The sequence below is a fragment of the Vipera berus genome (assembly GCF_964194415.1).
Source record: "Vipera berus genome assembly, chromosome: 1".
Classification (NCBI taxonomy): Eukaryota; Metazoa; Chordata; class Lepidosauria; order Squamata; family Viperidae; genus Vipera; species Vipera berus.
In genome coordinates this window covers 178,479,105-178,505,941 of record NC_138202.1, presented here as the reverse complement: position 1 = coordinate 178,505,941, position 26,837 = coordinate 178,479,105, and the positions used below count along the sequence as shown (strand labels likewise).

At 39.8% G+C, this 26,837-nt stretch overlaps 1 protein-coding gene across 2 annotated transcripts in view; it reads right to left on the bottom strand.

Annotated features, from left to right (window-relative positions):
• NRP2 (neuropilin 2) overlaps positions 1 to 26,837 on the bottom strand; it is a gene marked incomplete at its 3' end in the record, with an annotated part of 202,589 nt that overhangs the window by 92,264 nt on the left and 83,488 nt on the right. For both annotated transcript variants that reach the window (XM_081333416.1, XM_081333417.1), the window contains exons 3-8: positions 25,173 to 25,354; positions 21,035 to 21,265; positions 19,843 to 19,998; positions 18,048 to 18,217; positions 15,972 to 16,127; positions 1,025 to 1,169 (exon numbers count right to left, since the gene is read on the bottom strand). In XM_081333416.1, coding sequence (XP_081189542.1) covers positions 1,025 to 1,169; positions 15,972 to 16,127; positions 18,048 to 18,217; positions 19,843 to 19,998; positions 21,035 to 21,265; positions 25,173 to 25,354 — 1,040 coding nt within the window. The remainder of the gene's footprint in view (positions 1 to 1,024; positions 1,170 to 15,971; positions 16,128 to 18,047; positions 18,218 to 19,842; positions 19,999 to 21,034; positions 21,266 to 25,172; positions 25,355 to 26,837) is intronic.

Genomic DNA, 26,837 nt, shown 5'->3' with positions numbered 1-26,837 from the left:
ACCCTAATGAATCTTCAGATTTATTTTTTTTTAAAGAAAATACAATAGCAGCCGCTGGTATGAGAATTTTCCCATAGAAAATAAAGCTTTGATGTAGCAATTTGCACTACGACCATGGCGGATAAAGAAAGCTTTAATACCTCTCTCCCTGATTACCATATGAAATATCATTTCCTTTCTCAGCAGCTGCATTTGCATTTTTTAAAGTATGCAGGTTGAAGAAAAATGCTTTTCAAGATAATTTAAGGAGACAAACCCTTGCATGCACAGCCTTTGGAAACTGCAGGAAATCCTTGAGGGGGGAAAAAAGACTTGTAAATTGGGTCCGTATTATGATCCTTTTGGTAAGTCTTTCATGCCACACTAGTCAAGTTTCAAGGAGAACCTCCCTCCAGAGACAAGGTCTTAGTACAGATAGTCCTCAACTTACAATCAGTCACTTAGTGACCATTCAAGTTATGATGGACCTCCCCAGGTACTACTTATGACCCAAATTCAATCTGATGGCTTTCCCACCCCCACCCCATCCCGTGGTTGTGTGATTGCAAGTTCCAATGGTTTTTTGTGGTGGTTTTTTTTTTTGCCAGAAAGTGATTATTTACTTCTGGTTTCAGGCACCAAATGCTCATTATGGACAATGGATTTGCTTAATAACTGCTGCAAAAAAGGTCATAAATTTGGGTGCGGTCACATGCAGACCTTCTTAACAACCAACATAACTTACTGTCATTCTGGCATCTATTATGGTCAAAGGGTGAGGACTACCTGTAAAGGCAATGTAGTCAGTGGACTAAGCTGGTTTGTTTATTGGGGTTTGGGGGCTAAGTGATACCTGTCCCCTTCCCAAAACTGTAATTCTATAGCATCATGAGATAATCTGAAGTGCCCATCTCAGAACATTCCCCATTTCTCTGCACAAGAAGCTGCCACGGCTGTGACACCAACAGCAACTAGGCTACAATTTGTAGGGTCAAGCACAGACAGAAAATGGTCAGTCTTTCTTAGCGACAGAAAGGATACACACCTGTAATTCGGCAGCCATATAGCTCCAGTCGAAGGGCAATCCCACTATGCCAAACCTGGGGACGGATCCGCACAAACCGAGTCAGCACTGGAGCATGGATTTTGTTGAGAACCACTTCAGAAGCATCGGTGTTTGCCTGAAATACCTGAGAAAGAGACATTCTTAACATTATACGTACTTCCTTCATTGCATAAAACTGAGCAAAACAGAAAAGAACAGATAGGGAACATAAGCACCTGGCTATGTAATAAAACAAAACAGGAGTAATTACTTTTCCCTTTGAATTCTTTGCCTTGGATAAGAATAATTTTCAATTCTGCACCATGTTTAGAAAAAGATTTTTTACTCCTGTGCAAATGACAGTGCTAAACTCAATGGGTGAAACTCTTCAGTCCTACTATATTGCAACAGCAACATAAAAATACAATTCCAGACAAATCAATTAAATAAGAACTAGTTCTGGTTTTGAACAGACAAATCTGAAAGCACATTGGCTTAATTCCCAGAAGTGCAAGATGTTCAAAACCCTCCTAAAATCTAGATCTCATTCGCCTAAAATAGAGCATACAAACAAAAATAACTTGAACTACAGATTTTGCTCATTCATATTTGAGTTTCAATATTTAGAGTGGGCGTAAGCAGTAATGATTATTGTCTCCAGCAAATTTTGGCAATGCCAGTTCAAATCAACAAATTAATAAGTGAAGACTGTTGTTAGTGTACAATGTTTGGTTTCTCCCATGGAATTATAATCCCTCCAAGAAAAGATGACAGTCACTTCTTTTCTATGTCCATGTGCAGACATTTTAATAAGATTTTCACTTGATGCAACGTATGTTGCAGAATTATTCAAACAAACTCCTGTCTTACCAGATGGTCATAATCCTTAATTACCATATGGACCATTTCTTCCCTTTTTCTTCTACTTTTTATTAGCTCGGGAAAGTTGCAGCAATTTTGCTTTATCCTTTGTTTAATACAAAGGCCCCAAAAAATTCTACAAGAAATTGTTCCCATATTTATTATTATTTTTATTTATTTAGTAAATTTATATACCGCCCTTCTCCCGGAGGACTCAGGGCGGTGAACAGGGCATATAAATAGAAATACAAAAGTTAAAAAAGGATTAAATAATTGCCCAATTAAAACAATCACAATATAAAACCCATTAAAACCCTAACGTTCCCCCATCAGGCCAGGCCAGCTTGTTCAAATAAATGGGTCTTTAGCCCGCGCCGGAAGGAGCGAAGATCCGGTGCCGTCCGGAGCTCAACCGGCAGTTGGTTCCATAAAGCCGGGGCGCCCACAGAGAAGGCCCTCCCCCTGGGGGCCACCAGCCGGCATTCTCTGACCGGAGGCACCCTGAGGAGGCCCTCTCTGTGGGAACGCACAGGGCGGAGGGGAGTCGACGCCGGCAGCAGGTGGTCCCCGAGGTATTCCGGACCCATGCCATGTAAGGACTTAAAGACCATCACCAAGACCTTGAACCTCACCCGGAAGACAACTGGTAACCAATGCAGCTCGCGGAGCAAAGGTGTAACATGGGAGTACCGAGAAACTCCCAAGACAACTCTCGCGGCCGCATTCTGTACCAGTTGGAGCCTCCGAGTGGTCTTCAAGGGAAGCCCCATGTAAAGAGCATTGCAGTAGTCCAGACGAGAGGTCACGAGCGCATGAGTGACCGTACACAGGGCATCCCGGTCCAGATAGGGCCGCAACTGACGCACCAGGCGAACCTGAGCGAAAGCCCCCCTAGTCACGGCTACTATGTGATCTTCCAAAGTAAGCCGTGAATCTAGGAGGACTCCCAAGTTGCGAGCCCTATCCATGGCTCTTTTACTACTTCAGTTTATATGCTGCTCCATTTCTAAAGAGTTTATATGCTGCTCCATTTCTAAAGAGTCCAGCAATTTACAATTAACAGCATAGCATTAAAATACAGAAAATTGATGGCATAACCATAAAAGCAAGACCGCCCTGACGTGTTGCCTTTTGGAGAGGAAAATTCCTAAGTAGCCACGTTCAGGAAGGAGCAGTTCAAACCTCTAAGAGGTGAGGAGAGAGAGAATATCACTGAGAGCCATGGGGCCCTTCTAGATCTGATTTGGGACTCCTAAACTGGTGGCTTCTAATAGATCTCGCCAGACAACAAGAGGGCTTTTACTGTTGTTGTTGTTGTTGCTGCTGGTGGTGGTGTTTGTAATATTGTCTCTGTGTTCCAAACAATCAACGTTTTACATAGTGTTCTCTTATACTTTTGTTTGTTTGTTTGTTTTGGATACAGCAATCACTAAATTTGTATGCACCTTCAGATGGGCTTAAGGAAAATGCAGCCTAAACAAACGCTGACTGTAAAGTAAAAATTAAACAATTTAGAGATTAAGAATCCTGGGATTTCAGGCAAGGCATTGTTTGGAGATCTTATGACATCTCCCTCAGATTCCAGGGGAACTAGGATTAAAGAAATAATGCAGATGTTTCCTCCGTTTGAAACAATTTAGTCATCTTGGGGCCAAAACTGATTGCCAGAACCGATGTATCACGACCGCTGTGGCCGCTGTATGAACCTGTGCTCTGCATGAAAGGCAGGGGAGAGCCGTCCTTCTAACTAAACACAGAGCGTTGAGAAGAAAGGCGCTGATGCAAAGCCTTGGGCAAAAGGCTAGCCCAGTGTAGAGCTAATGCCTCTAACCATATACAAGGGCCTCCTTTGGTCACTCGTGAGCACGTGCCCTGGCAAGCACCTCAGCTGAGAGGGGAGTGACAAAGGTGATGGTGGTGGCATTCTCTCCCCACCATCAGGTCATGCAGCTTGTGGCGGGTGGGGGGTGGGGGAGAAGAACAGTGCTACTGAGAAGACTCCCTGTTAACTTCATGCTAGAGTCACAGCAAGCAGGCAAGGTAGTTAGCATAATTAGCACTTCCTTGCCCTCAGGGTAGCAAAATAGTGACACGGTAGCAAAGAATATATGCTTGTAAATCTGTGCTGATAATTGAGGTTTCGAGTAGAGCAGAAATGCAAAGCCAAAAGAGATACACCGTAGATCACACTGGCAGCATGACTGATGTGTTTTGAATACGCTATTTTATCCCAACAGACCACCCTTTCCCCGATCTTTCCCTTACTCAGCAGTCACCAGATATCCTTTTCCGCAGGAAGTCTGGAAGTATCGGTGTCTGCCGTGAGTGGCTTTCACCTCTGCCAATATCCATATGTATGTGCGTGCAGATGTATTTTGATACTGCGGTAAAGCATTCCACGTTGAGTCAACCCACACAAGGTGGCATTGCCGCATGTCATCTAAGAAGCCGAGGCAAGGGAGACCCATTAGCCTTATTCCTGTACCCTTATTCCTTGTCCTCTTCTAATCCTTCTTCAACATTTTTGCAACTCCAGCTTCGGCTCTTTCTTTCTACAAAGTTGTTCCTCTGGAATAGATTTTAATTCCTTGCCCTTCAGCCACCTTTTCTGCTGACTTATTCCATATGGTGACTTCTCTTTTTCTCTGTCTTGCTTCCTTAGTTTTCACACGGATTTTGATTCAAGACTCCTTTGTGGTGTGAAAGTTAGGGGGTTGCTCTTATTTGAAATTGTGTCGTGTGCCAATCATTTTAGCAACTTGCATTTTCTCATTTACAAGGGTGGAACAGGATCAGGAAGAATTTTGTGATGGCATCATCTTTTTAAATCCTTTCTGTATAGCTGATAAATAATCCAAACACTATTTTTTCAAAGATAAATGTTAACAACCTTCCAGCTCATCACAACTTTAGGCTCAATTCATTAGACACAGTATGATTCAGCCAGGTGCCTAATTCCAAACAGATGTGCAAAGCCTGAAGATTCCTCCAGAAACAGCAGGATTTAGGTATGTGTAACTGGCAACAAAAATCAAACCAAATGTTCTTAGACAGATTATGCTATTTCAAAGACCATGGAGTTACCTAGGGCTCCAGTCACTTTGGAAAAAAGAGCATTTTCCTTGCTACTGTACTGAGTGCAAGATCCAAACTGAATTACTTGCTGTATTTCTTCCAAGTAAAATTATTACGTCTTAAATCCTATACAGCATAAGTATTTTTATTGTTCTTCCTTTGCCATCGATTATTGCTCCTAAAGGTCCCCAAAACAATGGTACTTTCCCCCCACCCCCAAGCTGAAGCTACAAATTGCTTCACATATCACTGTCCTTGATGCAGTCCTCAACTAAGGACACTTTTAGGCAGAAGGTTTCCCTTAAGTGTTGGAAATTACAGATTTAACCTGCCTGACACCTGCTCTCCATGCCTCAAAAGACCTGTATCAAGTCTTATGGTTAGTAATCCAATCTGCTCACAAGGGACTCGGGTATCAGAGTTGATAGCAAAGTCCACAACTATAATGAAACCACAAACTCCCTTTTTGGTTAAGAATAAACCTGATACACCCAGGTCCACACTACTTGTATTTGTGGAGCAAAACACAGAACATGAACAACTGCTGATTTTTGGATTTTAATGTCTCACATAAGATGATTAATCAGGCAACTTCCTCCTCTTCCTCCCCCCTCATGTCCCTATTCCCTTATAGTTGCGCACGATATTTGTTGGCAGTTTTTCTGGCCCTATGTGAAACTTTGGGGGGGGGGAGAGAGAGAGAGAGAGAGAGAGAGAGAGAGAGAGAGAGAGAGAGAGAGAGAGAGAGAGAGAGAGAGAGAGAGAGAAAGAGAGAGAGAGAATCTGGTGAATTAAATCTTTTTTTTTCAAAAAAAAATCACAGATTAATGAGGAGGTAGGTAGAACATAGATGAGCCCCTCCAATAAAGAGATTGATCCTTGCTCCCCAAATGCAGCCACAGGCAGGTAAAAATAACCTAGAAATTATATGAATCAACGGGGTGTTTCCCCATCACTTCCTCTCCAGCTCACCTTTTCAAAATCAGACACATTTGATTAATCAGATGCCACACTGATCAGCATAAATTAATGTGCCAATCAATGTAAGAACTGAAGGCTTCCCTGTAGTACTATAAACTCTTTGTTACCTAACAACCACAGGATGGCAGTCAAATTGTAATTCAGAAGCAAATTCATAGTGATCCTCCCCTAGTCCTAGCAGCCATCTTTTCTCCAAGAATGTGATTTATAAGAGCAGCACAGAAGAAATGAGGCAGCCAAGCCCAGGGTGGTCTCCTTTTACACAGCACTGGGGAATCTGAAAATGAGACATGAATGGCCAGATTGTAATGTGGCAATATTGTCACCTCCAGACTTTTTCATCTTCAGTCTGGTATGAAATATGAATGACTATCATCCAACTCTGCTTGATTGGAATGAGCCTTTCTGAAGGAGAATGTATGAATAACCCCAAAGATGCCATCAGCTACTTTGGGCTGCTAAATCTGATCATCACAGCCTTTGTGTTCAAAGCATAAAATATTCGGATTAGCTTCAGGTTTCTATACACCAGTTGCAAAAATGCAAATAATCTGAAGAAATCAAGCTGTGGTTCTTCCTTCTGAAATCCTTGCACTTGATCTACTGCAGAGAATATTCTGCACAGGCTTTCATTTTTATTGGAACTAAATGCAAACAGCAAGTTTTTAAAGTCATATTTAGCACAAAGGAAGATATGCTTTTAAAGGGAAAAAGGCAACATTAAAAGCTTTTAAGAGGTGGCTTTCTTTTTTTGTCATCACAAACTAGCATAGAATACTTGAACTTCATATTCTTCACAGATATTAAATATTTCACGTCAACAATTCTTTACTTATTTAGCCAGGGCTTTTTTTGTCATAGAACACCCACAGAACAGAGTTCCGGCACCTTTCCCCCCCCCCCCCCAAAAAAAAAGCACTGTATTTAGCTAATGCAAACTTACTTTAAATGGGATCTCACTATATACCAATAGGGATGGTAATTTATATTGGCATATAAACTAGACTATACTCTAGTCTATCAGATTTTCTGTACAGGATCAGTCTTAGTATATATACTAAGGCAGAAAGTGTAAATGTAAATGAAAGAAATTGATAAGACAGGACTATTCAGCTTTAACCTATTAAGCTAGGTCTAACCCACTAACCCACTACTGTGATATGGCAGATCTTTTACTAAGTCCTCTCACTGTAGCTCAAGCCTCAAGCAGTCTTCAAAAATAGCCTTTAATGAGCACAAGATGTTTTTGTGAAACAATAGATATGTGAGTTTCTAAGTCTTTTCTCTCAGGCACAATACAATCAAGAAAAATCAAAGAAGGAAAGGGGGCCACACAGCAGAATGTCTTAGGGATTACAGGTTAGATTTAGAACAGGGGTAGGCAAACTTGGCTCTTTTTATGACTCATGGACTTCAATTCCCAGAATTCCTGAGCCAGCATGGAATCTACAAGTCTACAAGTCTACAAGTCGTAAAAGAGCCAAGGTTGCCTACCCCTGGTTTAGAATAACTGAAAGGAATCCAGCTCATATCTAACTTTTCTTTCAATTGCAACTTTAAATTGCAACAGCATTAGAGATACACATTCTGCTTATCTTACCCCACACACAATTTTTTTCACTAATTCAGATTACCTGAGGTGTCTAGATACAGAAATATACCAGTAATCAAGAAATGCTGATCTGCATTGTTAATTTCTTTAGAGACACAAGAGTGTGGAAAACAATATGGATGGATGTTTTTCTTTCCCTGTTATGCCCTCTGAGCCCCCACATGTTTCCAATTGTCCTCAACTCTAAATCAAATTCATGCTTCTCTTGGTGTAAAAGTGTTCCCTTGTCATTTCATTTTTAAAAGCTACATTAGTTCCAGTGAGCGTAGAAACCCTTCCAGTTACAGTATCAGAAGTAAAGACAGAGGGAAGGGAGACAAAGGCTGGTTATGATCCCCCAGAACTTTTACCTTATTTATTTTTGGTGCTGGCTTTGTTGTCAAGAATTTGTAAGGGCATGAAAGAGAAAAAGTGACTATGTTTCTTTGGAAGGGATGATAGCTTGAAAGACACTTCTCTGCGTGTGTGTGTGTGTGTGTGTGTGTGTGTGTGTGTGTGTGTCTATCTGCCTTCTTGGACTCTTAGATTTAGGGCAGGATTATATTACCCTATGGAGTCAGAAAACATTAAGAGGATTAGGAGTTCAGGACTTTTTGAAGGCAAAAAGAAGGAAAAGCTGTGAGATTATCTTTTGACAGAGAGAGAGAGAGGAGGGGAGAGGGAGAGAGACTTTCAAAGAAGAAGCAGAAAAATTTCAGGCGCACACCATCATTCAGTACGAAAGACAATGAAACGCTAAGCTCAACTTCAGGATTAATTACTATATTACATTAGCCTTCCCAACCTATTACCCTCAAGAGGTGATAGATTACATCTCCCAAAGTTTTCAACCAACATTATCAGTGAGAATGCCAGAAAACCTTCCTTTTGATACATTATTGGGGAAGTTCTGGAAGCTGATTATATTTGTGTCAACTCAGCAATTCATGCAACTAATTTACTTACATGAACAGAAGTGTAGTTCAATTTATATGCTTATGGCAGCCTTCCCAATCTAGTCACCTCCCTAAACATTGGACTGCAATTTCTGCCCTAGTGGTGTGTTCGCTGACCATGTTATTAACTAGGGGCAGGGGTAGGCAACCTCGGCTCTTTTATGACTCATGGACTTCAACTCCCAGAATTCCTGAGCCAGCTGGCTCAGGAATTCTGGGAGTTGAAGTCCATGAGTCATAAAAGAGCCGAGGTTGCCTACCCCTGATCTAGGGTAACATATCTGGGAAGGAGGTTGACTAATTCCAATCTACCAGTTGATTAGAGCTGATCAGCAAACTGGCACTCATGTTATACAGTTTAGCAGATACTACATTGAGAATAACCTACAAATCATTAAAACAAACCCCCAACTTGAGTTTTCTTTTGCTAACCTAGAACCTGGACATCCTGACCAGTGCTGACTAGTGCTGAAGAATGTGACTAAAGTTGTATTTAGATCTACATGTGTAAAGAATTTGATCTGCACCCAATTTAAATAGCCGGATTTTATTTCCACTTCTATTCTTACTGGGCTAGATAATGGAAAGAGGAACGCAGCTCTCATTATTTAATGTCCACCTTATTCACATGTATAAAAAATATTAAATTCCAATTTTAAAATAAAAAGATAAAATTAAGTTATCTTTTCTCATTCATCCCTGTGTTCCTTTGTTCCAGATACTTTCCCCTGATTTTTACTTTGCAGGATCATTTTAGGGAATTTGGGATTTCAGTTCCACAGAAGAGTTGGTGCACCCCTACACATAGCCTTAAATTAACACAGCAGAGGGATTCCTACCAAATGGAATAGCCTTAGAACTTAAGCAAAAAAAGAAAAAAGAAAAAGTTAAAGATCTGTCTAGAAGAAAGACGTGGATTATAAAAGACACCATGCATTAAAATCCTGCTTGGGAAAATGGCCACACTGGCCTGAGCTACATGTTTTATCCTCAAGCCCTCATCAGCCAGAGATCTCATGGGTTAAATGATAGGACCCAATTTGCTTTTGCACCTTTGGTTTCCTAGAGCTTGCTTCATCCTGCTACTCTTCTTTTTCCCAGTTTTTCTGGGATTTGACAGATGTACATGCTGAGACTCTTAAACTAAGAAAACAAAATGTGATGTAATTTACTTGGATTTCAGTAAGGCGTTTGATAAAGCAGACCACAACTTACTATTTGATAAGATAGAAAAATGTGGGATAGGCAGCAGCACCACTAGATGGATTCGTAACTGGCTGACCAACCACACTCAATGTGTAGTCCTTAATGAAAGTGCTTCTACAAGGAGAGAAGCATGCAGGGGATATCCCAAGGCTCTGTCTTAGGCCCAGTATTTTTCAATTATCTTCATCAATGATTTAGACAAGGGGATAAAAGGGGAACTCATCAAATCTGCAGATGACAGCAAGTTGGCAGGAATAGCCAACACTCCAGAAGATAGGCTTTAGATACAGACGACCTTGATAGGCTTGAACATTGGGCCCTATCTAACAAAATGAAATTCATTGGTGAGAAAAGTAAAGTTCTACATTTAGGCAAGAAAAACCAAATGCACAGCTGTAGAATAGGTGGTATCTGGCTCAATAGTAGTAACTGTGAGAGGGATATTGGAGTCCTAATGGACAACCACTAAAATATGAGCTAGGAATGGGTGGCAGCAGCCAAAAAGCCAATGCAATCCTAGGGTCCAGAGGGACAGAATTCAGAAATGGCTCATTCCTTTTCATATTCATATCATAGCAAATGATCAACAATATCAGTTTATAAATGTTTTAGTCTCATAACAATAGTGATAAGATACCATCTTTAACACAATGTAGTCCCAGTGCTGCTATATAGCTCTTTCCTACCATCCACCTCCCCCTCACAGGTCCATGTGACAGGTCCATGTGAGGTCCCCTCACAGGTCCATGGGACCTCCAAACTAAATGCAGCCCTCCTGCCATATACTGTGACCCAACCAGGCACTGAGCTCCACAGTTCTGTATTCCAAAGCAAGTAGCAAAAACAACTAGAGTGTTGTTAATGTTGCAGGCAACCTTTTCTTGTTCTTATGCATTACCAAATCAAGAAGCAGTGCAATGCGTGCAGCTTATATGGAAGGAGGAAGAGGTTGGGGCTTGGGAATCTCAGTTCAAAGTCACACCATCTATCAACCCCCCCCCCTCTCCCAGTCTTCCAGCCCATCACAGTGCTGCTGTGACGATAAGGAGGATAAGCAGCATACAAGAGGAATCAAGAAGCTATTCACAACCGTTTTAAGTGTTAAAAAACACTTATCATTCAATTGCCTATCAACATCGCTATTATGTGCAGTTCTGTCTATTCTTTACTCCAAAACATTTCAAAGCATGCAAGGGCAAGTCTTGCTTCCCCTCTTGGACCACAGAATTGACATCGAGACTCAGAGTGAACTAATTTAACCTAATCTTCTGGAAATATGAAAGGAGCTTCTGGCCTTGAAAATGTCATTGTGTTCTTTGTACATCACACAGTTCTCACATCACACAGCGCTTTCTAAATCCCAGAATGTTAATATGCACATAAAGGTTTGAGTCTGTGAAAAAAAATCCGTGTATGTACATGCGTTGATCTACATTTCCTTCCCTGCAGATTAAACTCTGACAGGTGCCTTGCATGTCCAAAGACAGTGCAAGTGGGTACAGGAAATGGATGGCATGTGAGGATTCTTGGACTGCCCTTCTCTGCCTTGTGCTCTAAGTCCAAGTAGTGACCGTAGTTGATATGGGCCATGGAATTCTGTCAGGAAATTGACACTGCCAAATGTTCTTTCTCTGCTAGTCCCCTTCTCTCAAACATGTTTGGCACCCTAAAGCCTGTCTCCATTTCTGATAGATTGTCCCAGTGCTGGCTGGGTGATGCTGTCAATTGCTCTGGGCCTGAGACACTTATCCACTACCCTGCAGCTTCTTTGTCAAATTCTTGCAAGAAAGAATTTATATTTTTTTCAAATTCCTGCAAGAAAGGTAAAAACCATGATGGTGATGGGGCATCACTGGAGATATTTAGGAAGGCTCCCTCACTTCTTGGCAGGTGTTGGATACGGTAATCCCTTTTAACTCTTTCCCCCTCTTCTGCCCTCAAATCCAGTACTAGTTGGGGAAGGATATATCTGTCCTCAACTGCTATATACTCTCATTTATTTTGTTTCCTCTTCCTAAAACCTTATTCACATTCCCTTGCCTTGGGTGCACTTTCAACCCTGACAGCAGCCAGAGAATTAAAAATATGCTAGCCTTCAAATTCTCTTTGCTTTTTCCCTTCTCTTTTCTCTCTCTCAGTAAAAACTGCAAGTAAGGATGGTGAACTACTTGATTTTCTGGGAAAAAATATCATTTTTCTTCTCAAATAGTTATTTAGCCTGACTCTATCTTCTTTCTTAGATTCCTGGACATGTGGGCCTTAGCCAACCTGTTGATAGCACCATTAACTTTGGATCCCATCCACCTTACTAAAGGATCTAACAGTCTTCTTCATCTTCTCATCTTCCCCTGTACTCTCTAGCATCAAATCAAGCTGCAGCAAAATTGACAACTTTATTTGGCAAATCATAATTATTTCAGCCTGAGCCATGGAGGTTTTGCAGGAAACCAGTTTTGAAATACTAAGGATGCAGCATCAGTTTCTAACAGGAATTTGTACACACCTGGCACTTGCCCAAGGGAAAATTTCCTGCACAATCTATGGAATATAAAACCTGCATTGACATAAAATGAATGTCTGAGGCAACTTTCACACTGTAGCCTTCATTATTCATAGAGAATCTAACTTTCTGAGTTTATTTGCTAATTTATTTATTCATTAGATAGATTTATATTGAGTCTTTCCAACGCACTCAGAAAATTCAAGGTAATTTAAATAATTTAAAATTGGTAACATCTAGCAACCATTAAATGCTGAAAGCATCTAAAGCGATGGAACCAGAGATTATAAAATACATAAAAGTAATTTTAAAAACTAGGCGTAATGTCACTGGCCTATTATAATTTTACCAAGACATAAGGCAAACCAATTGAGACAATATATGTGGAGTGAGCGTGACAATGGCAGTTTTGTCACAGCAATCCTTTCCCCACAAGCTCTGCTTTAACCCCTTTGCACAGTGCAAGGAAAAATCCAAAAGGGACACGCTCACAGGTTTGGCTGAGCATACTTAGAAATCCTTCCTGCTGCTCATAATCCCTATCATGCAGGCTTCCCGAACGTGAATGCATGGCAGGTGGAAGGAGGACAGGAAGCAATCCTAGTTGTATTCGACCAAATACAGAAAGATTCCACCTTTCCCTGGGCAAGGCTATCAAGTGTGGAATCACAGGGATACACATGAGGACATGAACACCACCGGTATCCCTGCCTTTCCATGCCACACTTCATGATACAAATCATGATACACTTCAGGTGATACAAAAGTCTTTTCAAAAATAGCCTCACATCTCAATTTGTTGTGAATGTCATATTTGCCAAATTCAAATTCAGGGAACTTATTGCTTTCTTTTTTTTCTTTCTTCCTTTCATCTCTCTCTCTCTCTCTCTCTCTCTCTCTCTCTCTCTCTCTCTCTCTCTCTCTCTCTCTCTCTCTCTCTCTCTCTCTCTCTCTCTCTCTCTCTCTCCTGCTGGAAAGTTGGCTCAGGTTCAGCAAAAAACATTTGGGCATTGTTAAGTATAAGGAAGCCATAGCAAGGCAGAGAGGCTTAGGTTCCATGGGATTAAAGGAACCCTGATCCGCCCCTCCCCACTCCAAGCTTCCCAGGTTCTCAAGAGATCCACCAACCATGGGCCTACTTACAAATCCAATCAAGATTTAGGAAGGATAAAAAAGAATGGGGGATATATACCTCTGAAACAGCATTGGACAAAATATTATTGGGACCAGACTCCAAACAAATAAAGAATTTATATAAATTGCTTTTGGGATATAAGCTGTTTGAAGAGCAAGTGAAGGATCCCATGTTGATCTGGGCCAACAATTTAGGACATAACATTGACTTAGGTACTTGGCAAACAATTTGGGACAGAAATAAAAAGATAACACTGGCCTCATCGTATAAAGAAAATTTATTTAAAATGTTTTATCGATGGCATCTTCCCCCAGCCCGTCTAGCAAAAATGTATACAACAGCATCTCCCAAATGTTGGAAGTGCTCTGAAGAGATAGGCACATACTTCCATACGTGGTGGTCTTGCAGTAAAACACAAAAATTTTGGAGAATGATTTGGATTTGGCTGAAAGAAATATTAAAACAAGATATTGAGTTTAGTCCAGAACTTTTCTTGTTGGGAATTACGAAAGAGAAATATCCTAAAGATGTGCTATATTTAACGATCCATATTATCACAGCAGCTAGAATGTCATTTGCGCAAAAATGGAAAAAGAATGAGATCCCAGGAGAAAAAGAGGTTATTAGGAAAATTTGGGATTGCGCAGAAATGGACAAACTAACTTTGGAACTAAAGAATAAAGATCAATCAGACTATTATAGAATTTGGAACAAATTGTATCTTTGGAGGGATAAAAAGAAAGGTCTTTAATAGGTTTTACAGACTAGCTCATTGTCTTAAATATTCTGTTATTTTACTGAATTGTAACTTAAGTGTATTTAAGTGTATCTTTGATGTACATATATACATGTATATATATATATTTGAACATTGTAGACAAAAAGGTTTGTCAGCCCGCTGGTACTGTGTCCAATGTTTTTAAACAATAAATTTAATAAAAAATTTAAAAAAAAAGAGATCCACCAACCAAAGGATCACATTAAATCAAAACACAAGAAACTGGAACATCAATGGATCATAGAGAGAGAAAGGCAGTCTTGAGGAACATGAACTGAACATGGACATGAAATGTCCTCAACTGCTATCTAGGCTCTTTTGGATGGGAGCTAACACCTCGACTAGAAGATAATAACCTTCTGTGGCTTCCTTTGTTGTACTGGCCGCAAGAACAGTTTTGGCCAGGCCTAGCACTGTGTCTCTTGGAGAAATAGGAGAAACCGTGACACCATTCCCTTCAGACAACTGACAAAAGACCACCCTCTTACCTGAAAACAAGAGTTTAAATGAGCTTCTTTGTCATTTCCCTGACAATAACAGAGAAGAGACACACACAGGGGGAACAGATAAGCACCTGTCTCTCCTGGGGGAAGCTGCTGCTTTAGTGAGGGTTTCAGGGGGGAGGAGGGGGGGTCCCCTTTGACCTAAGATAGCTCACTCTTTTGCTCTGTTCAGCAGTACAACACTGAGGATTAATTTAAAAGTGTCTCCAAAGAAAAATACAAAATACAAAATCCCTCTCCCTCCTGCCCTGCAGTTACAGCTTTATTAGACACAGCTGTGCTCTTCACTAATGTCCCTCTGGCACACCTTCCCAGGGCACAAAAGAAGGGACTTCCCTCCCTCCCTCCCCTGGCCCAAATCCCCATTGAACACAGACCAGGCATTCAGAGGTGGGAAGATCAGGGAGGGTCAATGCAGCTGTATTTACAGGCAGGCCAAATATGGACTCAGAGCACCCCATGCATCGCTGCCAGCCAGCACTGTCGCTATAGTTCCCTTATCCCTGACAAACCAGATTGCTTCTTATTATTTATGGTTGGGCTTTATTCTCTAGGACATCATGATCCTCTCTCAGGATTTGTGCCCTTTCATTTTCCAGGCTTCAATAATTCCTGAAGTGCAGTTTCATGTGGTTTTGTGATTGTTAACCCAGCATGTGCATGAGGCTCAGGCCATAAATGCTCAATGAATCTTATGTAGCAAAACATAAGTCTTGCAAGACCATTTTCTCCTTCATTGGCAGTCAGAAAGCACACTGCAAGGTATAAGCTCAACAGAGTGTGTTTTCCAAAAACACACTTGGTATCACACCACATCTGCACCTATTCAAGCTCCATCTCCCAGCATTCTCTGTTTTATTTCTGGGTCTTCTCTGGTCTACTACAAAAGTACAATTTTCCTTGGGATTGCTGTAGCTATACTTGTAGATGGACTCAACTGGTCCTTCCTTGCCTTCATTCCAATGGATGTTCAAGCACAGGGAGGGTTCATGGCCCCGATCTCCTCAGAACGTCTCCCCCCTCCCTCAATCCGGCCACCCTAGCAACCAGCAACTACAGTCACGCTACTGGGAAGAACGGATGCATATCAGCCTTTTTCCCTTCCCAATTCATAAAAGCTTTCCAAGTCAACAGAAGACGGGCAATCAGATTACTGGAACATTTCAAGATTTGTCCACAACTTCAACATTTTTCAAGAGAAAAGAAAAATGACTGGGGAAGAGGACTTCATTTTTTGCATCTTTTGATGTAAGCTGAATGAAATACCAAAGATGCCTTACAGACCTGAGTTCTTCTATTCCACTATCAAGATAATTTTTTGAAATTTGGAATTGTTTAAAGAAAGGAGGAGAAACACTTACTTTGTGATTTTTGCCATGCCGGTACATCATCCAGTCTTCTCCATTTGTGCTGACCTCCAGTTTGTATGAGCGAACATAGTATCCATTTTGTGTTTCTCTGGAAATGGCACCCTGAGTAGCAATGGCTGTCAGCACTGTCAGAAAGCGAAGATCCACCTATTGTGGGAGCAGGGGGCGATGACAGGGGGAGATTAGCAGGAAAAAAGGCTTACTCCCATTACTTGAAACATTTGAGGTTCTTTCAGATATAATATACTTGTGATACTTCAATAGCCATAAAACTAAATGAAAATGCAGACCAAGATGAGAGAGAATTAGTAAATTACTGTCATAAAAATGCAATGAGCCCATCATTCTATTGTGGGATGCCTTCCAGTTGAACCCCATAGTGTCTCAGAGATATATCAACAATATACACAAGAAGCCTATAGTGCTAAGAAGGTTCCTCAGAATAACCCATGCTGGGCTGCAGTTGCTTCAGGAGCATGTGTCTGATAATCAGTTTGGTGTTCAGCTAATATAAATTAGCATAACAATAACTCAATATTAATAGATCCCTCTGATGCAGCTTCAGCATTTGCCACTGGCCATGTCTGGAGTTCCTATTCTATCTAAATGCTGTCCCAGTATAAGAAGTTAATAGGATCAATTTTCAGCTGAGTTAACATTCCTAGATACAGCAACATGTGAGCCATAGAAGGAAATGTTTTCAGTCTGTGGTTTTGTTACAGCTTCCAAAATTGAACAAGAATAGCACATTTTGGAATTGCCTCCCCCGCTTGTCTCTTTCTTGTTGGATTGGACTGTAAACATTTCTAGGATAAAATCTCACTAGGATTTTCACAAAATGTTTGGCATAACTGTGTCACAGCCTCAGTTGCAAGCAAAAATAATCATAATAATGTACTGCAGCATTCGAGTGCAAACATTTTTGAGCATAAGCAGGCTGAATGCTCCTTTAACAGCATATCATTAGTCTTACAGAGTAGAACCACCCAACGTTTTGCTATGTCAGTTACAGATTTCAGTAGTGAGAAAAGAATTTTTCTGCTTCAGGAAGGATATGCTGAGCTTGGCAAAGGGTTTTAAAACTTTGATTCTCCTGTTACTGAAGTCAAATAAATCCAGACTTAAACCACAGACTATTTATCAACTGCATTTATCAACTGTAGAGGCCAATTTATATTGGGGAGGGATGCTTTTCACTCATAAGATGAAGTTATGATGTTCACTTCATGCTTGTCAGAGATGTTCAGTGGGTCTAATTCATACAAGATCAATATGACAGCCCAGTAACTTGGAATTGGGCAGCAAATGAGAACCTCTTTTTTCCCCTCTAATGGCAAGTGCCATCTAATACTTCCTACTGCAATCACCAACTTTGCCACCATCTGTTGTTTTGATGTAGGCCTTGTTAAAGCATTTTTTTCACACACTCTTACTGAAGTTTCCATTTGTTGAACACTGCAATCCCCCAGAAGAATAATATTATTCTAGTTATACTGGCTCAACACACATGAGAAAGTCTCCCTCTTTTAGAATCAACAAGGCTATAAGTGGCAACGTGCGTTCTCCTGCTCTCTGCCTCTCCCTCTCTGGCCTCTGGGAAGCCCATTAAAGTTCAGGGGGCACCAGGTCAAGCCAAGAACTTCTGCAGGAATGTTAACAGCCCTAACCGTTCATGAAGACAGAGAGACATACATCCTTTCCCAAACAGCAGTTCAAGCCTCTTTCGCAGCTCTCAGCTTGCGGTAAGAGCAACAAACACCCTACAAGGCTCATGTTCTAAGGTTGATTTAGCAGCAGGAGAATCCATTTGGTTCGAGAATAAAGTACACAAATGAGCTATGGGGAGGGGAAAGAACGTAAAGGTCTAGGGGACAGTTCCTAGCCATGACATGCTATGGGGGTCTAAGCAAATGGACAAATAAAATCCAAACTTTTTAGAGAAAAGAATGCCAGCTGAGGACTCCATTTTTGGCAAATTTGACTTAAGCCCCGTACCACAGCTTCCCAATCTTTCTAAATGATACAGGTGTCGTTACTGCAGGCTATTATGTAAAAAACTGAAAATACCTGCAGGAACTCTTTGTTGCTATCCACATTAGGAGTCCACCCATTATCATCACTATTGAGTCGGCTCTGTTGCGGAGTCCACCTGCCATCAGAGTATGTAGACGAAGCTGTGATTTGCTCATTGGAGATCCGGCCAGATTCCATTCCCAATGGACTGTTGCACTGGAAGTCTAGAATAGGTAGAGTATGAAACTGAAGAGAACCTCTTCTACAGAATGGTGGGTTCCGCTCCTAAATGAATCCCTAACACCAACATCCTATCAAATCAAATTGTTTACGGCTACTGAAGTACGGAATTACCTCTACGGATCTGTAAGTTAAATATCAGCAATTCAGAAGAAAGAATGCAGGGCCCAGTGAAATCCATTTTCAGTTGTGGTGCAACTACTGCAGAGAGAAAACTATAGAATTTTGCACTAAAGGCTGGGAAATTTGCACTTGGCGAGTGAAATAAATATTGTGAAATTCTTCATAGCTGATTATCAAGTCATCTCTAATAAAGAGCTTTTCTGCAGCATATATACTTGTCCATTTTTATTGATTTTGGAATTTGTTTGACATTGTTTCTGTTCTTATAGTAAAGAAAGAAAATTAGATTAAAACCTCTGTAGGCAGACTGACTTTGTATTGATTATAGGAGCTTACTTTTAATCATAAGTCCCAAACAAGAAGAGATGGAGGAGGAACAAACAGGCAATGTGGAACTCTCCTCTCCTTGAGGATATTATAGGTAGGCTGGTGCTTTACTTTCTCTCTCTCTCTCTCTCTCTCTCTCTCTCTCTCTCTCTCTCTCTCTCTCTCTCTCTCTCTCTCTCAAAATTAAGGCTGACAATGGAACTAAAGAGGCTCTGAAATCTGCTTGGGGCTCATTTCAGCATTTTTTTTCTTCCTCCACTGCAAACTGATTTTCCTGTATCTATGTGGAGGGAGGGCGCTAAGGACAGGAATGAAAGCTGTCGGCCTCCCAGATGCCCATTCTTAACACTTCCAATAGGTTGAATTTCTCACCCTTTCTGGCCTGCAGATGATCTGTTCAAGAAGAGCAGGAGTGAATTTGCTCCTGTTCTGCTTGGACAAGCTAATAGTTGTTGTCCAAACAGTGGAAAAAAATGCAATTTGACAGGGTTCTGATACAGACACACAGCTGCAATCCATCAGCCAGCTTGTTCGGGCACAGCAAGAATCCCACCAGACTAGGCTTCCACTTGGCTTAGACAAACCAGGCGCTGGCCTGTCCAGGGAGAACAGGAGTAAGTTCTGAGAATAGCCCTCCTTTGAGTGTGTAAGACCCTCTCAATATTTATTCACGATGTCTGGTGATTGCAACCACAGTTTGAGAGCCTACGCTATTGCGTAGATCTTACAAAAGACAAAGAAACAACAGGTAACACTGTAAGCCTTCAAATTCCTGAATTCTAAACATAGCTTCAAGTGCCTTCCTATACAAAACAGTTATAACTAAGTCTACACTTCTTCTTTTTTTAAAGAAAATGTTGAGATTTTACGTTGTATTTAGAATTTCTACAGCACTTTCAAATAACTGGCACTGAAGCTTGGATCTTAAGCATCAATATCTCACTTTTTGGGGTGGGGGGACAAAATGTAACAGAAAAACAAACTTAAGGGGTGTAATGAAATTCAAATTCCAAATCTCAGCTATCAGTGCCAAAATTGTTGAAATGTTATTTCTCCCTTCTAAATGTAAGGATCAGAAAAGATATCCTAAAATAGATATATTCTAACTACACTATAGGTCTAGAACAGTGCTTGAAAATAAAACAACCTGCCAACTTACTCTCTGGCGCCTCCTGCTGGACCAAATAATAGCGAGCAGAAAACCCATCTTTAGCCACAGCCAAATCTGTGTGGAATGTGAGGGATAAGATGCCGGTAGTTGAGTGGATCTCTGAAAGAGTTTTAGTGCCACAGTACCTGCCAATCAAGGGCCCAACTGCAAAAGAGATGAAAGAAAAACACTGTTTACCATCTCATAGGGATGTTTTCTCCTTGGCTGGAAAAAATGAAGAGATAGACAGTTGAAGGAATAAATATGCCAACCAGATAAAATGAAACATTGTAAATCTTTTTAAATAACACCCTTAATATGTATTATGCCACAAATTTGCAGAAGCTTCTCTTTATAGACAAGTATTGAAATAAATAAACCTTTGCATTCCGTACAAGTTGCCTAAAGTGCCTACCTTCGACTTGGGTCCACAAAACTTAATAGGACAGCTTTTAATATTTCAAACTGCATCCTAATAGATGAATGATTTAAGATAAATAACTATAGAAGTGATCTGGAAGTAAATCCTACTTATCACAATTTGACATCTGAGAAGAAAAGGCATATGACTACAAAGTAACATATCTATTGTACATCTGTTCAGTTCCCCACACCCACACCCTCACAGATATTCACAGAAAACAAACAGGAATTTATGTACTTGTGAAAAGACTCATTTAGTGCTATTTATATTTTTAACACATGCATTGTTTCCCTGACATGTAAAATCACAAATGATGTGTGAATAGAGAATATTTTTCAGCCCCCTATCCACAAAAATTGTTATTATATTATATGCAGAACTTTGTTGCAAGCAACTAAGTGTAGGATTTTTTAAAAAAAATATTGTCCTTTTTTTCTAATTAGAAGTTCAGGATACTTCAGGAGTTCAAAGATTTCAATTTCTCATCTAATTATATAAATCAGATTACTCTTCTCTAAAATGATTTCACTGTCACCTAAAATTGCACTAACTCACAAAGGCAGAGATTCAAGAGTAAGAGACAAAGAAGAGATTTAATTTTCCTTCAGAGTTAATTCCTTTCTAAGAACAAAGCAACAATAAATGAGATTGCACAAAACAGTGACAATATTTGCAATTTATGACCGTCACGGAATTCTTCAATCTCAAAGTGAATTGTTCGCTTGACATTGGCCATCCCGAGAAGTAAACACAGGCAGTGCATCCTTTAGTCCTTACCTTGAGGAATACCATCCCAGATGTCCAGCCAATCATATTTACAATCTCCCTCCCCAACTTGCAGAGGGTCATGCTCTAGGTCAAACGTTAAAAACTGAAGGACAATCTCCATTTTCGGCTTGGCCATGATGGTGAAGGCACAGTCCAAATTGTGTGGATACTTATCAGGGAAGCCTGGGGATTCAATGGTGCCATTTGAACTGGTAAAGTTTCTAGAACAATCTTCAGAGCCTACAGAAAGAGACAAGAAGGCCAAGGCCCAGCATTAACCTCATCATCAGCCACTTCCTTTACCGTAGCCAGGCTGTGCTATGTTATTCATCGGCATTCTTTTTAAGCACTTAATTCCCTCATGCAGAAAATTGCTCCCGCCTTGCAAAAATATTAATTATTAATATCACTGTCCCCATTTCATTTTTCATCCAAGTGGCAATTCTCAGGAAACAACACCTGCAGACTAGCAGCTTAAGCCTTGGAAAAACAGCACCTCTTCAACAATGGCTAAGTTAAGACTGCTTGGGAAAGGAAGGACATGTGTGAAGGGTTCTGGTGGAAAGAGAAACAGAGCTGCCTTTCTCCCTTCATCCATGGTAATCATCGAAACTGAAATGCCAGTTATTTCTATCCTTAAGGAATGCCTTTCTAACTGCCAGCCATGGGGACAATATTACCATTTATTTAGGGATGACCCCAACACTGGCCCTCATTGTGCCTCAGCAGCTAAGTGCCTTCTATTTTTTGCAGAGCCAAGGTGCCTTAGGGAGAAGGAGGCTGCATTCTCTTTAGGCCATGATTGCATTAAGGCCATTGCTCTGGAGAGAACAGACAATAGGCAATTGAATTCTCTAGGCTACGGGTCACTAAGATGAGGGAAATGGGAAGAGAAGGTTACAAGCCCCTCTGATTCCACAACTATAGCAGAAGATACCTTTCACCATTCTTGTGCCCCTGGCTGGTTTTTCCAAGGAAAAGTTAACACAATTCCCACAACCATTCTAACAATTTGCACAGACTTCTGCTTCTCTTGAAGAAGCAGGACTGGACTTAAACACAGAGAAGCTATGGAAATCTATTTAAATCAAACATCATGCAAACCAAGTGAGATTTAACTGAACAGCTAATTCAATAGCATCTGAAAACAAATCATCAAATCTGTTAACATCACTGACCAACAACATTTGAGAGTGTGTTTTGAACATTATACTTATGTATTATATTGGGGGGGAGTTAATTTTAAAGGGTTGTACTCTACAGTACAAAACACATACAGAACTTTCAGGAATATGTTAAAATTTTCCCCACTACTGACCGATATCCTCATCAGTGAATGATGCTATGATTCTAATAATTACTTTTTTAATAATAATTTTATCAGAGTTTACAAAGATAAAAGATAATAAAAACTAAGAAAAATATAAAAAGAGAAGTGCAAAGAGATAGAAAAAAGAAAAGAAAAAAGAAAAATATATAAAACATGACTCCTCCTCCCTCCAGACAAGTAGAAATAACTTCAGTAACTTAATACTGTCTCTAATATTTCAATTAATATATTTTTCTCACACCTGATTCCTTATCAAGAATTAAATTGTAAAAAACTCATAATTCAATTGTAATCAGCAAAAAATCTATTAATGAAGAGCTACCAGAAAGTGATATTTTAATCTTAAACTAATAAATCCATTTTACATTCCAACTTTGCACTTTCTCTAAGAAATATCTCCCCATTTATAAACAGATCTTTGAAGTGTTGTCATGCCGGGTAAAAATATTCTAATTCTATTTAGTTTTCTTGATCTTTAAGCCAATCAAATAATGTCCCACAAACTGATTTCTTATCTTAGTCTTTTTGTCTCCTGTCAGGAACTTTATTAGCTGAATATGGCCGCTTTTGAAAATCAAACATAACAAGGTTCCATGTCATTCTTCTGATTTATTATTCATATGTCCTCTTTAATTCATCTTAAATGAATTAAATTTACAATTAATTTTTGTTAAATTTAAAAGAGAGATGTTAAATTAAACGTTAAAACCATTTATGACCTAGTGCTTTACTGACAAATAAACCAAATAAAGACGACCCACCAGAAACAGAAAGAAAGAAAGAAAGAAAGAAAGAAAGAAAGAAAGAAAGAAAGAAAGAAAGAAAGAAAGAGGACAAGTAAAACTAAAACCAGTTAAGTCAAAAATACAAGAATAAAAGTGCATTTTACCTCCCACTTCAAATATAATGAGGAATTTGCAGATTGAAATTCAAAGTTCAGACATGGACAATTGATGCAAAGGTCTTGTTTTTCCAGAGCAGTCCACATTTTACACAGAAAGGGAATTCAGAGTGAAGAAGAAAATTACAAGGAGCACGCAGGAATTTGATATAGGATCTAACCCTTCCAGAACTTCACAAGAGCACACTTTTACTGAACCCCTAAATTAAACTGGTCTGATAACTCAGAACTGAATTCTAACATTGTTCGCTGAGCAACTTTTCATCAGTTAATATCTTCAAAACTGGATAGTATTTATTCTCTACATTCTGGAAATCTAATAGCCTATGTGCTCCACCAGAACAAAATCACTGAAGTTCAGATCTAGAAGTCATGTCAACTTCTTTCCTAACCTGATATAGGCAGCTTAAGAAAAAAAATTGTATGAAATGTGCTGCCATAGATTAATCTAGTTGAAGAAGTGCATAATCTAGTTGAAGAAGAGTCTCTCAAATCTGTATAATCCCTACATGCTTCCAGGCTTCATTAAGATTTCTGGGCATGATAAGAAATGTTGTTTGCCTCATGCCCTTTTCAGTTCCTCATAGCTTTTTTTTTCCTTTTTTTACCAGTGATATAATTCTGTGCATTTCCATTGAAAATATGAGCAAGACTCAGATCCTATGACCACAAACCTTCTCTTGTTTGTTCAAGACCCACTGAATCTGCAATGAGGAACAAAAATTGTTTTTACACTCTAGAATTTACAGAGCCAATGTAAGGAGGCACTGATTCACTTTCTCCAAAACTAGGAATTTTAAAAAATATATATTATTAAAAGAGCATTCTGAATACTGGAGCTCAAGAGGTTCCCCTGATGGCAATGCCAACAGCAGCCCACTTAAGCCAGCATTATACCAGTTACAAAATCCTTGGCCTTTTGAAAAAAGAAAACATAAGGCTATTGATCAGTGCTGGAATTGCATATTCATGAGGTGGCAGGATGGGTAGAGAGGGCCATTCTTGCTTAGTCTTGACTTTAATAAGCTTTCTCTAAATGACACTTTAAAAAACATGTTCTTTGTAATTCTAGAATAAATTAGATCACTTAATGAAGAAGCTACTTTCTCTTAGAAACCAAAATACCTTGTCAATATGCCATGAGATACTTCACTTTTTGAAAATGTTGATGAAATAGATTCGGTAAGGGGAGCAGAACTAAGGCAAGATGAATGTAAGGTTTAATAAGGACATTCTCATATGAGAAGACTGTCAAGTCCAAGAACAGTCTCCCAAGCCTGCCAAACGAAAAAGTCATCAACACCTTCCTGAAGAAACTCAGTCATTACCTCTTCCTCAGAACAGTGAAACCTGGAAATAGTTTAATAATCAACTAGACAGGATTTCTGAATTTCCAAGAAGGAGCTGAACAAAGGCAGTCCACTATCCTGCCAACAATAAGTCTATTGACAACTTTTCCCTTGCTTTACTGGTGAGTAGAAGTGCAAATTTGCAAAGCTGTTTCATGAACAAGAACAGCTCAGCTCATCAAAAGCATCCTACATCTTTGAGTTAAGGTGAATTTCTCATTTCAATGTGCATACAGCACACATTTAGCGTTTTCCAGGACACTAGAGAAACAATGATTCAGTTTTAATTTCTGATAGAATTGGCTTTCTTTTTCAGAGAAGCCATACACTCTTGAAAATGATTTGGTTATAGACAACATTAAAATGTTCCTTTTGCTCTATCAGAAACTCAAAATGAGAGGGGAGGGAGGGAGGGAGAGAAGGCCTGCCTCATCACATATTTTCAGTTCAGACCATGACTGCGGAATTCTTGCGAAGGACATTCATATTGCCGATTAATATATTCAAAAGATTGCCCCAACTGAAAGAGGCCTAAGGAGTTGGTTGGGGGAGTAGATGAACACTAACCAGTCTTGTAGATCTCATAACGCAGAGAGAAGCCAGCACCTTGACGCGCATAGTCTGAGGTGAATTTGATATACAGAGAAGGGCCCGATGAAGTGATAGTAGGTGGAGCAATGTTTCCACAGTGCTTTCCCAGAAGATCTGCATTTTCATTATCCCCGTCCCGTATTTCAATAAAATCATACCTGCCAATGGAAGGAGAGAAAAAAGAGTAACATTAAGACAAAGACATCCAGGAAAAAAGTGAAATTCTTTTGCAGGCATTTTATACTTAACACATAGCAACTGTGTGACAAAGCCAGTTTCCTGTGGCCCTGATCCTTGATGCAACAAACACACTACATTTTAATCATATAATCTACTTTTGTAGCATTCCATCATCAATACTGTTCTATTGTCAGATTATTCTCTTGAACAGAAGTCCCTGCATACCCTCCAAATAGCTTGACAGCAACAATGTTCAGAAAAGCTGCATTTCTGATTATTAGATAATATGTTTGATTATCACTGTGATAATCAAATGTATGGCATCCCTAGTATATGAAACACAGAAAGCTCAAGACTGGTCCTCATTTTCTGAGCCTTTCATTTACTTATATAAAAAAAATTGTTTTACTTATGTTTTTGTATATTCTAAGCTTCTATCTTTGCTGATTTGAATTGTGTGAAAATAATAATAGGAAACTCATTTTAGGTGCAACTTGTTTTATGCATTTGTTAATAATGGACAAACATGGCTATACCTCTTATAATTAGGCAGGCAGGAAGTCTTTCAAATGTCATGTTATGAGAATCCTACCTGGAATATTGAGCCAGGTGGGCTCAATAAGCCAGGTAGGCTCAATATTCCTTATTTAATTAAATTTGTACACTGCCCAACAGCCAGTGACTTTGGTCCCTTGCTGGCACCTTAAAGCACACTGAACAATATATGCGTTCGTAGGTAATGAATAAAAGGGAAAATGACTGTTAAAACGTAGCCCATTCTTAGTGTTATATTTGGATGACCAGTTTTAGGGCAGTTTGCCAATGGCTTTTCCTGTTTTTCTACCTTTCCCAAAATTGTTAGTGTCTGCCCACCCCTGCCTCCACTTCATACTTTGCTTTCATCAGTTAAGTTGTCTACCTACAAAACAAAGAAAAAAGAAGGGCAATGTGGGTGAAAAATTGGGAGATGATTTGTGCTCCATGTATTCGTCAAAGAACCTGCCCCATAAATCTAGCCACCAACCACAGACTTAAACTGGGACATGAGACTAACCCTCCTCTGGTTGTCTTGGGGAATGACCTGTGCTTGGAAATGGTCCTAAGAATAAGCCATGTTTCTTTTGGACTTCTTCTGGATACATACCACTGACCACAGCATCTTTTTTGCTGGGATGCTGGCATGATTGGGCTTTGGTAATTCTGTTTAACTGCAATTTTGTCCAGAAGATAATGCTAGAGAACCAAAGAGCTCTCCAAATGCCATTCAGTATCTAAACAAAACCACTAGGACAGTCATGCTGCAGTCATTGCAAGGAGATATCAAGAGGACATTTTGACACCTAGTTCTTTGAATATTTTTTTTTATTTTATTTATTTTAATTCCATTTATATCCCGCCCTTCTCCGAAGACTCAGGGCGGCTTACAAGCTTAGCAGTAGCCTTCATTCTATGTATATGCCT